Genomic DNA, 15,491 nt, shown 5'->3' on the forward strand with positions numbered 1-15,491 from the left:
GCTGAGATGTTTTTTATTCTTTCACTGGCTGGGCCAGCATTTATTGCCCATCCCTAACTGCCCTTGAGAAGGTGGTGCTGAGCTGCCTTCTTGAACTGCTGCAGTCCATGTGGTGTAGGTACACCCACAGTGCTGTTAGGGAGGGAGTTCCAGGATTTTGACCCAATTCTTTAAATGAGAGCTCAAAGTACAATCTGTTGACTTAGAGGAAAGCAATCAAATCTACCAAACTGAACTGATAATGTCGTCAGCTATTGATATGTCCTATACAAATCTTTGAAGGTGGCGGGTCGGTTTGACAAAACTGTCACTAAATTATACAGGATCCTTTGGGCTTATTAACAGAAGTACAGTACAAAAGCAAGGAAGTTATGATAACTGTTATAAACTATCAGTTAGACCTCAGCTAGATTATTGCATCCAATTTTGGTCATTGTGCTAAGGCTAATTGGAGAGGGTGCAAAGGAAATTTACCAAAATGGTATCAGGATTATTTTTACATAGAGATACACTGGAGAAGCTGGGATTGTTCTTGTTACAGAGCACTAACCATCCTCAGGTGATCTTCCCACTTAAATCAAATTGTTGGTGTTCAGATAAAGCTTGTACCATTCATTGTTTTCACAATCTGTGACCAATTCATTCAGGATTTTGGGGGTGGAGTTGAGAAGCATTTTAAAATTTACATTACACTTATTTGTTTTTATTGGATATTGGGACTGCAGCACCTAGAGCAAGGTTATATGTTCAGCAAATGGAGATGGTATGGGAATTGGCCAGGAAAGTGGAGCTGAGCTAAAAAGTGTGCTATGATCTTACCAAATGCTGGAGTAGGCTTGAGGGGTCAAATGGCCTACTCTTTCTACTGCTCATAGCAGGAGAAAGTTGAGAGATTTAAGATGTTTGAAACGGACAGGGTATTCGAGGGAAGCTATTTCCACTGGCAGGAGGGTCAGTCACAAGAAGATGCAGATTTAAGATAATTGTCTACAAAGTTAGTGGGGAGATGAGGAAAAATTTGTTTACCTAGCAGGTTGTTATGATCTGGAATGTACTGAGGGAACAGATTAATTAGTAATTTTCAAAAGGCACTTGGATAAAGACTTAAAAAGGAAAACTTTACAGAGCTATGGAGAATGAGGTAAATAGGTCTAACTGGATAGTTCTTTCCAAAAGCCAGTACACATTTGATGGACTGAATGGCCTCCCTCTGTGTCTTTCATTCTACAAGTGGTTACAGCTGTGCAGAATTATCTGAAGTTAAAGCTTTATTTAAAATTAGGGCTGGGAAGGAAATTGATTGACCTAATTAATCTTCAAGATTATGGAGTGTTAAATAGTGAGAGATTATATCCAATGATTGACGAAAGTATATAATGAAAGCGCATAGATGGGAAATCAGGATAAGATTATTCACACAGAGGGAGGTGAGAATGAGGAATTCTCTGTCACTTGAATATTTTAGGTTGTTTTTAAATTATCCTAATTCTATTTTTAAAGGTGCAGGGAATATGCAGACCAATGGGATTAGACTAGGGGAAAATCTGCCAATATGGCAGAAGGTGAACGAGCTAGATCTGAGAATTTTTTCACCTTGCAATTCCAATATTCCTACTTAACACAGAATTGCTGCACTAAAGAGCTGCTTTCTGTAATTTAACATTCTACAATTTGATTAAAAGGTGCAATGTGTATTTCCGTGAGGGCAGCTTCCACTTTGAAAGCTAGAAAATATATTCCCTGCCTTTGAAGGTGAATGTAAAAGTAATAGAACTAACCCTACTGAGACAGAACTCACTCCTTGTTTTACCTCACAGTATCTGATAGAATTCGGAGTTTTTGCTCTTTGTATTTGCTAAAACTGTCTGGTGCTTTTAACAATCAACACCCTTCCCCCCTCCCCTGGAGACAAGGTCCCCACACCCTCTAGTCCCAGCACAGGTTGGGGAAGCGTCGACCAATAGTGCGCTTGTCAGTGGGGAGCATGGGACTTGGGTCTATATAAAGGGTGGAGAGGTTCAGGCGATGCACGGCTCTCGGTTCTAGTGAGTGACGCATTAGGTGTGAACCGACCAGAACAGGTTGGTGGAGGGGCTTTTAATTCTTAAAAGGCCAATACCTTGAACATTTTTCAATGTTTAGATGTAATGCATGGTCTGCCCATGTACCTCTAAAATGGGGAACATTTACTGTAATATTGTTGGGGAAGTGAGTGAGCTATGGGCATTAATCAGTTTTTCAATTCGGTCCTTTTATTTTTGGTGTAAAAGGACTTTCAATTGGAAGAACTTAATTTTGGGAGCCTGTCCGAACACAGAGTAGACTTAGAGGGCCAGTTATCCTCTGTGCCCGCTTCCCTCTCCTCCCTGTCCATCGGGTACGTTACAAAGTGGCTGTCCCTCTGTACGAGTTGCGACTGTGAGGCTTTGCCAGGCAGTTGGCGTTTGAGGAGCATCTCAGCTCGGCCTGATCCAGGGAGCTGTCCTCATACGGACAATATGGGGGACACCACTGTGGTTAGGAGCCAGAACCCTAGCGGATTTGAATTTTAATTCTAACCTTGCCTTAGCCCAGCAACTTAACATAGAATTGTACAAATGACAGAACCGCAGGAGGTCATTCTGCTAATTGTGCCTAGTTGGTGACTGCTAAACTGGAAAGGCAATTGCACCTAACTGAAAAACCATTCCACGTCTGAACTGGAAGCAACACTTAAGTTTCTTTACTGATATTGAAAGACCACACCTGTTTTATAGAGCACACTATCTATATTTAATGGAGTGTATTTGTAAAGGCTATTTTAACCTGCCCCAAAACCCAAAGTATTGTTAACATAAAGTTGACTTAACTGAAAGCAATATTTGCATTTGAATCCTGATACAGAAAGGTGCCACCTCTATGTACATGTTTGACATTTCATAAGTGTGTGGGATCTACTGCAGAAAGGCAGGTTTTGATGCTGGAAACTTCTGGATTCTTCAAATAATATGATAAATTATTATATTATTTATTATTATTTATCAGCCATGATTGAATGATGGAGCAGACTCGATGGGCCGAATGGCCAAATTTCTGCTCCTATGTCTTATGGTCTTATGAATTTTTTCTCCCCTTTTATAGACATTATTTCAAATTATATTTCAATATAATTTTAAGAACAACCCTATTGGCTCTGAGGTAAATGTGCACCTGACTTAATCCAAGTAAAAGAATTCCAATGCACTTGCAATTCATTCCCTGTAGAGTTCCTGATTCAAACAGGATAATAGAAAATCCAGAACAGAGTATAAAATGTTTGAAAATTGTATTTGTTTCAGTTATTCAGCAACTAAGGTAATGGCCTGGATTTTGATGGCAAATTGTCAGTGTTCATCATAATTACCCTTATCAATCCATTGCAATTTAAGATTTAGCGTACTGGCAAGAGTACCATGAAAACGCTGTGGTCTATCGTTTGCTGCTCCAGTACAGAATTGTGTGTAGTAGAATTTCTGTTGTGAAGTTATAAATCCCCTGCCTTGATATTTTGCACAGATGATGGCGAGTGTTTTGTTGAACACTGAAAATAAGTTGGCATTTGAAGCATGGGTGGAAGCAACAGGTATAGGTCTGGTCCAGATCAACGGCCAAAGGAAGTTTGGTGGACCACCTCCAGGTTAGTCGCAAGGCGTGTTCTCTTCACCCCTGCAGTGTCTGATGCCAATGTAGTTTTCCATCCCAGTTTTTTACAATCCCAAGCTGGTGAGACCACTGCTTTAATGTCCGTTCAGTTGCTTTTTGAGTTTGAAGGTACCATGAAGAATGGCCATTGCTTTGGAACGTAGGAACAAGAGGAGGTCATTCAGCCCCTCAAGCCTGTTCTAGCATTTGTTTATAGCTGATGTGTATTTTCACTCCAGCTACCCACCTTGGCTCCATGCCTCTCCATATCTTTCGCTGATGAAAATCTATTAATCTCAGTTTTAACATTTTCAATTGACCCCCAACCTCAACAGCTTTTTTTCAGTTGTTTGGGGGTGAAGGGGGAAAATTTGAAGACTAATACCACTTGTATGAAGAAGTGCTTCCTAATGAAACCCTAACTTTTTAATTTTAAGGTTATGCCCCTTTGTCCTGGCCTCGATCTCAGCAGAGAAAGTAGCTTACCTTTATCAACACCATCAATTCACTTAATCATCATAAGCCCCTTTAATCTTCTATACTTGAGGCAATACAAGGCTAGCCATTGTGATGTGTCCTCGTAATTTTACCTTCTTAGCCCTGTTGAAAAGTCTGAATTGGCCAAGAGAATGCTGGGCTGCAATCGTGTTGCTGTTTTTGCATCAATGCAATTTGGGCTCCCTTCAAAAGCAAAGTAGCATCTGAAGTTTTGGGAGTGAAGCGCTCAGCTAATTTTGGAATGCAGAATGACTACGTAGAGGTGAATGCAGTGGTCTCATTAAATCCACTGCTGTAAGACCCATTTCAGTAGATTGTCTTGCACTGTTTGGGTTTGTCCATGAATATGTTGGCGTATAATCACTTTGTAAAATTAGGTTTAGAAAAGTTTCAAAACTGAGAATTAGTTTCAAAACTGAGATTGAGAGATTTTAGTTAGGATTTTTTTTTTCTGGGGTGTGAAATTGAGGCAGCTAAATGGCATTGATTAAGCATCAGTCATGATCTAATTGAATTGAAAGTCCACACGTGACTTCAACTGAAGTACTCGCATCACCCATCTGTTAATTCAGCAAAGAACTCGATCTCAAGTTAGTCAAAAATGATTTATCTTTAATAAATCTGTGCTGACTTTATTAGCCCATACCTTTTCAAACACCGTTATATTTTGTCCCAGATTATTGTAGCTAAAAGTTTCCGCACCAGTGACATTAGCCTGACAGGCCTGTGGTTGCTGGGTTTATCCCTCTTCCCATTTTTTAAACAGGATGTAGCATTTTGAGTCCTCTGGCAGCACTTCATTATCTAAAGAGGATTGGAAGATGGTGGTCAGAGCCTCCACTGTTTCCAGCCTTAATTCCCTCCATCATGTAGTCATCTGGACTAGGTGACGTTATACTTTGAGGACTGTCGACCTTTTAAGTGCATCCCCTTTATTTTTATCCTATTCAGTACTACCTTCTCTGCTGCAACATTGGCAGCATCCTCTTCTCTAGTGAAGACAGATACAGAATATTCATTTAGTACTCCATGGTCTAAATTAGTAATCCAGAGGCCCAGGCTAATGTTCTGGGAACCCAGATTCAAATCCACCATGGCATCTGGAATATAAAACTGGTCTCAGTAATAGAGACCATGAAACTATCATTAATTGTCATTAAAAACCCATCTGGTTCGCTGATATCTCTTTAGGGAAGGAAATCTGCCGTACTTACCTGGTCTGGCCTACACACGACTCCAGACCCGCAGCAATGGATGCAATAAATGCTGGTCGAGACAGCGACGCCCATACCCAGTAAATGAATTTTTAAAAAATTACACTTCAAAAAGCGTTTCATTGGCTTGAAAGTGCTTTGAGATGTCCTGAAGGCCCTATATAAAAGCAAGTTCTTTCATCCCAATTTTTTCGCTTTCCTTTCTGCTCTTCATTCTGGTTTGTCCCAACTGTCCTTCCTTGACATCATCTTGTTGTTCAGCGTTATCTGGTTTATCATCTATACTCTGAACTCCATTTAGTTGCCCTGCTTCCAAAGCCCTCTGCTTAGGCCACAACTAGAGTATTGCATCCAATTCTGGTCAACACACTTTGTGAAGGATTTGAGGATATAGAAGGGATGAGGGATTATAGCTATAAGGTTCGTTGGGAGAAGCTGGGGTTGTTGTCCTGGGAGCAAAGGAGGCTTGACTCAGGTGGATGGTACAAGGGGGCACAGATTTAAGGTTTTGGGCAAGAGATGTGGCGGAGGGGGGGTGCGTTGGTGTGGGGAAGAACTTTTTCACGCAGCTAATGGCAATGATCTGGAATTCACAATCCACGAGGGTGGTGGAAGAAGGCATAATCAATGACTTCCGAAGGAAACTGGATGTGCATATGAGGGAAATAAACTTAATGGGCTATGGGGATAGAGCAGGGGGATGGGACTGTCTGACTGGATTGCTACATAGTTTGTGTGGATTCCATGGGTCAAAAGGCCACCTCCTGTGCCTAATAGCTCTTGTGATTCTATGACTGTTACATTTTTTTGTTAGGCAAGGGTATTTTATCAATTTCAGTTTACCCCTAGTCTCAAATGGAGGGAGAGTTCCAGATTGAAGCAACTTGGAGACTTTATAAATTGAGTTTCTCAATACACAGGGATAATTGGATGAAATAGAAACAAAATGCTAGAATTACTCAGCAAGACTGGCAGCATCTGTGGTTACAAAGGTCACAACCTGAAATGTTAACTTTTTTTCTCTCTCCACAGACACTGCCACACCCGAGTGTATCCAGCATTTTCCGTTTTTTATTTCAGAGCCCCAGCAACCGGAGTCTTTTGCTTTGAGATTATTGGATGTCTTTATGAACAAACAAATAAGTCAGGATATTGGTCTGTCTTCAGGAAGTGGTTTGGGTGGGTGGGGGCACGAGGGAAAGAGGGGATGGAATATTATGAGAGTCTGAGTGGTCTCTAGTGATGACATTGTTAGCCAGGATTTACTTCCCTAACAGCACTGTGGGTGTACCTACACCACAGGGACTACAGCGGTTCAAGGCAGCAGCTCACCGCCACCACCTTCTAAAGGGCATTCGGGGAGGGGCAATAAATGCTGGCCTAGCCAGTGACGACCACATCCCATCAAAGTAATCATGCAAGGAGTTGAGCCATATGACAACTGTTTAAAAACCAGAGGAAATAAGAGAGAAAAGTCAGATTCTCAGCAACAAAATATTAACATCTTTTGGGCTGGGGCGGGACTAACTATCTTCATGTGATGTGTCAGAGGCTAATGACCTCCTTGATGAATGGGAGATGTACATCAAATTTGTTGGCTCGATAATGATGTGTAGCTTTTTCACCCGAGTCAAAAGGAGACTTGTGCACAAAAATCAGGCCAGTGTTCTATGATCATTATTCTGAAGGAGGGCAGGGGATGTTCACCCCAGTGTCCTGGCCAATATTTATTCTTCCACTGGGAACACTAAAACAGGTTGTCTGATCGTTATTACACTGTGGGTGTGGGAATCATCCATGTTGGACTAAAAAAAGGATAGATCAGAAAACTTTTCATCATTTAGAAAGTAAAGAGTTCCCAAAGGCCCAGAGAAACTGGGGAGGGAGGTGGGGAGGTTCATTTATCATGTAGATGATTGAAATGTCATGCACAAGCATTGATTTTTTTATCATCAAAAAGGCAAATGGAGTGCTGGGCTTGCTACCTTGGGGACGAGAATGCAAAGAAGTAGAAGTTATGCAACAGCTTTCCAAAAGACTGGTTGGGCACACCTCGAGTAGCAGTTCAAAGCACCACACTTCAGGAAGGGTATATTGGCCTTGGAGGGTGTACAGTGTAGGTTTGCCAGAATGAAATCCAGATTCCAACAGGTTACAAGGACTGATTGTACAAACTGGCCTGTTATTCCCTGAAATTTAGAGGATTAAGTGATGATTTGATCAAACATTTTGGGATATTATGGTGAACTGTTGGTGTGGATGCAGGGAGAGGCTATTCCCACAGGTCGGAGTCGGGGATTGGGGGACATAGCCAGACCCCTCGAGTGAAGTTGGAAAATGCTTCTGACACACACAGCATGGTCGGCATTTGGAGCTATAATTGGCAGTTAATGCTAGGTCACTTGTTGATTTTTATATCTGAAATTGACAGGGATTAAGGGATATGGGGTAAAGGTGGGTATACAGGGTCAGGATGCAGATCAGCCCTAATCTCATTGCATGGTGCAAGAAGCTTGAGGGGCTGAATGGCCTTTTCCTGTGCTACATGTTGGCCCTTGTGCAAAGTGCTGCATTTTCTACGTTGTAACAGGACTACACCTGACAAAAGGCACTACAGAAATGCATTGTCTTTTAGTATTCTTGTTTACTGTTGGCTCTTCGGACAAGTTAGACTATAGATGTCGCCATTTATTCTGCAGGTTGGACTGGCCCCCCTCCTCTGACTGGGTCTGAGGTCTTCATTGGCAAGCTACCACAGGACCTCTACGAGGACAAGCTAATCCCATTGTTTCAGTCGGCTGGTAAACTCTACGAGTTCCGTCTCATGATGACATTCAGTGGTGAAAACCGAGGGTTCGCATATGCGAAGTATGCCAATCGCTGGTATGCCCAGTGTGCCATTGCAATGTTTAATGGCTACCAAATACGTGACGGGTTCCCCATGGTGGTGTGCAGGAGCACTGAGAAAAATGAGCTGTGTGTCAGAGGCATCCCGTGGGGGAAGCAGAAACTGGAGGTACTGGAGGTGCTGAAGGAGCTGACAGAGGGAGTGACGGACTTGTCACTTCACCTGAATACAGACCGGAGGAAGAAGATGATGATGATGATGCTTGCTGTTGTCAAGTATGAGAATCATCAGGCTGCAGCAATGGCGAAGAAGAGGCTTGTAGAAGGTAGAGTTCACTCTGTCTTTAGAATATCAGTGCTAACTATTTTGGAAGCTTCTGTGCCCCCTTTGAAAATAACTTCATTTATCTGAACACAGTCAACTAAGTAGTAGTATCCAAGTGATCAAAATCAACTTGGCTCATTTGATATCACCTTGATTAATTTGGTATCAATATTACCCGTGGTCAAAAGTAATCCTTTTATACTCAAGTGATTAGTAGCTGGAACGTCAATGAAGGATGATTAAGGACAGTACAATGATTAGAATGTAGAACTGCTGCCAGCTGGAATAGTTTGTGCAAATGGCAGAGATGCCTTTGAGGGGCAGATAGATAAATTCGTAAGTCCCCTTGTTAATGTAAGTGGCAGCTCAGTGACTGACCGAGCTGGCCATGGCCTGAAGGACAGACTGGGCCTGTGGCAGTTGGTGAGTGAACTAGCACAAAGGAAAAACCTACTTGACCTTGTCCTCATCAAGCAGTCTGTGTCCATGTGCAGCAAGAACTGGACAGCATTCAGGCTTGGGCTGATAAGTGGTAAGTAATATGTGTGCCCCACAAGTGCCAGATGATGTCCATCTCCAACAAGAGAGAGTCTAACCATTTCCTCTTGACATTCAACAGGATTACCAATGCATTTCATCTGCAATGTGCACGGTAGCAACTCGCCAAGGTTTCTTCGACAGCACCTTCCAAACCTGTAACCTCTACTACCTGGGAAGAACAAGCACAGCAAGCACATGGGAGCAACACCATCTGCAAGTCTCTAAGTCATTTGCCATCCTGACTTGGAACTATATCACCATTCCTACATCAGCACCGGGGCAAAATCCTTGAGCTCCTTCCTTAACGGCACTGTAGGTGTACCTACACCGCACTGCAGCTCACCACCACCTTCTCAAGGGCAATTAGGGATGGGAAATAAAATCAAGCTTGTGTTCCATGAGCAAATAAAAGAAATAGGTTTTGTAGATGGGTTAGATGAGGTAAAGTGGGAGGAGGCTCACAGGAAGAATAAATATTGGGATAGACCAAGCCTTTTTGCGGGGCTGTAAACCTAAATATTCATTTTTAGATTAACATCGATAGGGTTGGTTCTGAAATTTGAGATCTAATGGGATGAAGAGCGTTCGTGATTCAAACCCTTGCATGTTAAATTTGTGGTGGGAAATGATATTTGAGTGACAAAATATCAGAAGATCCAAGTTGACATTTCTGCCTCTAGGTGATCGAATAGTGAATGTGAACTTGGAGGCCATTCAGCCTCTCAAGGCTGTTCTGTCTTTCAGTGAGATTGTAGCTGATTTATACCTTAAAACTATCATCACATCTTGTCTCCATATCTCCTTAAAGGACAAGAATCTAGAATTCTCAGATTTAGTAATATAAATTTGAGCTGGTTGTGGGGGATAGTTCCACCCTTCTACTTACCTTTGTGTAAAGAAATGTGAATGTATTAACTTGGAGCCATTTCATTTCCAGTTCTGGGTTAGGGGAACCATAAAAGATTAAATTTGGCAATCCAGTGCTTAGTGGGGAGGAGTTGATTTTCTGGTTGTGTGGTAACTGCCTGTTATAGAAACCAAGCTGAAACATTAATTTGGGTTCTTCAAGTAGGGTTCTGGGATCAAACCCACTCTTGGGTGAACTTCAGATACACAGAAAGATAGACAGATAGGAAGAATGCAGACGTAAAGACTTTATATTGTGCCTTGTCATACTTTTGAAGTAATGCCAAGTGGTGTTTCTGCATGCACTGTTTGACGTATTATTAATTGCAACTTGTCCATTTTGTGCACTGCAGGATAGAACGGACAGTGATGAGTTGAATAATAACCTATTCTTAGCAGTGGATGACTGAGGAAAGTTGGCAGGATCATTATTGATGAATTGGCGACATTTCCAAGAGATGAAATAAGATTCTCAATAACTGCAAGTCTGTCTGTCTTTTCTGTAGCTTATAGTTGGTTCAGGAGTTGGAACTTTACCAATTAATATTGGAATTCAGAATCACTTCAGTAAAAAATATTGAGACGGGTTCTGAACTTTTAAAAAAAATTTAGTCTTTCATGGCAGGTCACTGGCTAGGCCAGCATTTATTGCCCATCCCTAATTGCTCTTGGGAAGGTGATAATGAGCTGTCGTCATGGAACTCCTGCAGTCTATGTGGTGTAGGTAAACCCACAATCCTGTTTAGGAAGGGAGTTCCAGGATTTGAACCCAGTGACAGTGAAGGAACGGTGATATATTTCCAGGTCAGGATGGTGACTCGGAGGGGAGCTTCCAGGTGGTGGTGTTCCCAAATATCTGCTGCCCTTGTCCTTCTAGGTGGTAGAGGTTGTGGGTTTGAAAGGTGCTGTTGAAGGTGCCTTGGCAAGTTGCTGTGTTGCATCGTAGATAGTACACACTGCTGCCACTGTGCGTTGGTGCTGGAGGGAGTGGATGTTGACAGGGGCAGATGGGGTACCAATCAAGCGGGCTGCTTTGTCCTGGATGATCTGGAGCTTTTTGAGTGTTGTTGAACCTGCACTCATCCAGACAAGTGGAGAGTATTCCATCACACTCCTGACTTGTGCCTTGTAGATAGTGGACAGGCTTGGAGAGTCAGGTGAGTTACTTGCTACAGAATTCCCAGGCCCTGACCTGCTCTTGTAGCCATAGTATTTATATGGCTCATCCAGTTCAGTTTCTGGTTAATAGTAACCCCCAGGATGTTGGTGGGGCATTCAGCGATGGTAGTGCCATTGAATGTCAAGGGGAAATGGTTAGATTCTGTATTGTTGGAGATGGTCATTGCCTGGCACTTGTGTGGTGCAAATGTTACTTGCCACTTGTCAGCCCAAGCCTGGATATTGTCCAGGTCTTGCTGCATGTGGACATGGACTGCTTCAGTATCTGAGGAGTCACGAATGGTGCTGGACATTGTGCAATCTTCAGCGAACATCCCCACTTCAAGCTTATGATGGAAGGAAGGTCATTGATGAAGCAGCTGAAGATGGTTGGGCCGAGGACACTACCCTGAGGAACTCCTGCAGTGATGTCCTGGAACTGAGATAATTGACCTCCAACAACCACAACCATCTTTTTGTGGAGAATTTTCCCTCCGATTTCCATTGACACCAGTTTTGCTAGGGCTCCTTGACATCACACTTCGTCTTTCTTATTTATTCTTTCATGGGATGTGGGAGTCACCTGGCAAGGCCAGCATTTGTTGCTCATCTCAAATTGCCTTTGAACTGAGTGACTTGTTAGGCCATTTCAGTGGGCAGCTAGGAGTCAACCACATTGCTGTGGATCTAGGGTCACATGTAGGCCAGACTAGGTAAGGCCCCTAAAGGGCATGAGTGAACCAGATGGGTTTTTATGACAATTGCTGATAGTTACATGGTCAGAGACTAGATTTCACTGAACTGAATTAAAACTCCTCCAGCTGCTGTCTTGGGATGTGAGCCCATGTCCCTCGAGCATTAACCTGGGCCTCTAGATTACTAATCGTGTGACATTACCACTATGCCACTATCTCCCTGCCTGGATGTCAAGGGCAGTCATTCTAACCTCACCTCTGGAGTTCATCTCTTTTGTCCATGTTTGGACCGAGGCTGTAATGAGGTGAGGAGCTGAGTGACCCTGGCAGAACTGAGCATCAGAGAGCAACTTATTGCTGAGTAAGTGCTGCTTGATAGACCCGGTTCTGAAGAATGTTAACTCTCTTTCTCTCTCCACAGTTGTTACCAGACCTGCTGAGTTTTTCCAGCACTTCCTGTTTTTGCTTCAGATATCCAGCATCCGCAGTGTTTTCTTTTATTTTGAGGTTTAAGTTGGTTGCCGTGTGGTTAATTCAATCGCCATAAAATGTTAGTAGTTGGTTAATTTCAACCATAATAAAAAGAACTTAAACTTGTGAGTATGTTTGACAGTAATATTCCTTTTGGTTTTATTTCCTTTTCAGGCTGTATTGAACTCTGGGGCCAAGCCATCGAGGTTGACTGGATAAAACCAGATGGAAAACAGAAGAGCTACCAGAGGCTTCTCTCTGAAGTCCAGCCCACTCTGCCCTTGGCTCCCTGGCCGGTGCTGACCCGGGGGCTCCCTTTGCCGCCGCTAAGAGGTGCTGCCAGGTGCTCCGTGCCTGAACTTGATATCTTCTCTGGCTCTGGCCAAAGCGTTGCGCCTGTTGGGCTCGGCAGCCAGCTGACCCAGCGCCTGTACTTGAAGGAGGACCCAGGTCCGCTGAACATGAGACGTGATGACGTTCAACTTCTAAATGCCTATTGTAGGGAGAAGGAGCTCGGGGCTCCAGTTTATAGCATCCAGTCTTTGAGTTCTGATAAGCATCGCTTTCTGTTTAAAGTGTTCTTGCCCAGTCTTGCTGCCTGTTTCAGTGGGGCTGTGACCCTGACTTCAGCTGATCTGGCTTCAGGAAAGGATGTAACCAAGCAAGAAGCTGCACACCAGGTCCTGATGCATTTAGGTCAGTAAACTTGTTCTTCCTTTAGCGTCATGGGAACCCGTGACCTTTACCACCTTGAAGGACTGGGGCAACAAGTGCAAGGGAACACTAGCACCCACAAGTTTCCAAGTCTCTCACTATTCTGACTTGGAACTATATTGCTGTTCCTTCACTGGGCAGGTACAAAAAATAATTTAAAGGACTAATTGAATGTTGTCTTTTATCTCATGGACACTAGAATATAAATGTGGAAGTTTTGATACAGCTGCACAGAACTCTGGCTACAAGAGCAGGTCATTTTGATAAATACTGTGGCTACAAAAGCAGGTCAGGGGCTAGAAATTCTGTGGCGAGTAACTCACCACCTGACTCCCCAAAGCCTGTCCATCATCTACAAGGCACAAGTCAGGAGTGTGATGGAATACTCTCCACTTGCCTGGATGAGTGCAGCTCCAACACAGAAGCTTCACACCATGCACAACAAAGCTGACTGCTTGATTGGCACCCCATCCTCCACCTTCAGCATTCATTCCCTCCACCACCAACGAACAGTGGCAGCAGTGTGTACCATCTACAAGATGCACTGCAGAAACTCACCAAGGCTCCTTAGGCAGCACCTTCCAAACCCCGAACAGCTACGGTCTAGAAGGACAAGGGCAGCAGATATATGGGAACACCACCACCCGGAAGTTCCCCTCCAAGCCACTCACTATCTTGATTTGGAAACAAATCACCGTTCCTTCACTGTCGCTGGGTCAAAATCCTGGAACTCCCTTCCTAACTGCACTGTGGGTGTACCTACACCACTTGGACTGCAGTGATTCAAGAAGGCAACTCCCCACCACCTTCTCAGGGGCAATTAGTGATGGGCAATAAACGTTGGCCTAGCCAGTGACACCCACATCGCATAAAGGAAGTTTTTAAAAAGTCAACATGGAGTAACTGTTTTCCCTGGGCACTGCACCTCAAGGATACACTAGTCTTGGAGGTGGTGCAGCACTGATTCACCAGAATGATACCAGGGCTAAATGGGTTAAATTATGGGGACAGGTTGCATAAAATAGGCTGGTTTCCCTAAAGTATAATTGAGGTGTTTTATGATTGATTGAAGTAGATAGAGAAACTAGTGCCTCTGGTGGAGGTTGGGGGAAGTCCAGAACAAGGGGACATAATGGCCTTGCTTTGATTTTTAATGTTCAAGGGGTTGATACTAGGAAGCACGCCTTCACAGTGTAGTGGAAATCTGGAATTCTTCCCACCCCCTGTTCTCCCCCTTGCCCCAACGCGCCCCCCCCCCCCCCCCCCCCCCCCCCCCACCTCAAACTCTGTTTTTCCCCCCTTTTTAAAAAATCTGAGGCTGGAGGGGTTAATTGAAATTTTCAAACCTGAGGTGAATAGAATTTTTTGTCAGGCAAGAATATTAAGGAATGTGGGACCAGGGCAGGTAAAGTAAGTTAAGATACAGATCAACTAAAGTCGAATTGAATGGTGGAACAGATGGGGAGGCTGAATGGCCTACTTATGTTCCATCTGGGGAAGCCCCTCTGAACTAGTTTGACATCTTTGATTCCGGTTCCTGATAGATTTTGATTAAACAGATTGCTCCTTCATGCACGGTTTTGGACCTGCAAAGATGGGGATTTGAATTGTACACCATTAATTGAACGAGACTTTGTACTGTCTGTCTTGCAAAAAAAATTACATGGGAGTCCAATGCCCCCACTCATTAATGGGTAGGGGATGAAAATTGACTCAGGCAGAAGTCCTCCCTCTGAGCTGCCGGCCAATCTGATTGGCCAGGACTGTGTCTACAAGTAGAGCCCAGATTATTAAGTCCAGGAGCAGGTAAGTGAGGGGGTCTAATGTCAGATGGAGGTGACCCAGTTTGGGAGTGGTGGGGTTGCGGAGGGGGTGTTAGGCAGAGGGGATAGAGGCCTTGATGGAAATGCCTGGAGGGAGGAAGCACCCTTTGGGGGGGGGGGGGGGGGGGGGGGGGGGGGTCAATTCTAGGATTGGGGGGGGCAGTGCCCAATGGGAAAAGGGAGCCTCTGATCGATGCACCCACTCCCCTACTTTTCCTGCCTGAGCAGGGTGACCTGCCAGGCACGCCCCGGCCCACTTCTGAATTCCTCTCGCTAGCCTCAGTTGATGCGGCCCTTATTGGCTGGTTAACGAGAGCCTGAATTGGGGTGAAGGGGGGGCACCCTAGTCCTCACCTGGCCCATGTGAAATTGTGAACAGGTCAGGGGAGGTCAGCAGGAAGGCCACCTGAGGATTTTTACTGCACCCCCCACCCCCAGCTGCTGGCTGGACACCATTAAAAATCTGCTGTTTGACAGATCTACCATTTACTATTCTAGTACTGTCTACACTATTGCTTATAAGCCCACATTCCCTCTTGCTGCTTTCTGAATAGATTCACAATTTTTACTGTGAGCTTTCCTTTTTACATATTCTCTTTTATGCACCCCATTACATTCCTCATCGCTTTTTGCAGTTCCC

At 43.9% G+C, this 15,491-nt stretch overlaps 1 protein-coding gene across 1 annotated transcript in view; it reads left to right on the forward strand.

Annotated features, from left to right (window-relative positions):
• Positions 1-2,015: 2,015 nt before the first annotated feature.
• dnd1 (DND microRNA-mediated repression inhibitor 1) overlaps positions 2,016-15,491 on the forward strand; it is a 15,698-nt gene continuing 2,222 nt past the window's right edge. The window contains exons 1-4 of the mRNA XM_078549724.1: positions 2,016-2,081; positions 3,535-3,655; positions 8,072-8,545; positions 12,489-13,010. Coding sequence (XP_078405850.1) covers positions 3,535-3,655; positions 8,072-8,545; positions 12,489-13,010 — 1,117 coding nt within the window. The 5' untranslated portion in view covers positions 2,016-2,081. The remainder of the gene's footprint in view (positions 2,082-3,534; positions 3,656-8,071; positions 8,546-12,488; positions 13,011-15,491) is intronic.

The sequence above is a fragment of the Cetorhinus maximus genome, chromosome 10 (assembly GCF_964194155.1).
Source record: "Cetorhinus maximus chromosome 10, sCetMax3.hap1.1, whole genome shotgun sequence".
Lineage (NCBI taxonomy): Eukaryota > Metazoa > Chordata > Chondrichthyes > Lamniformes > Cetorhinidae > Cetorhinus > Cetorhinus maximus.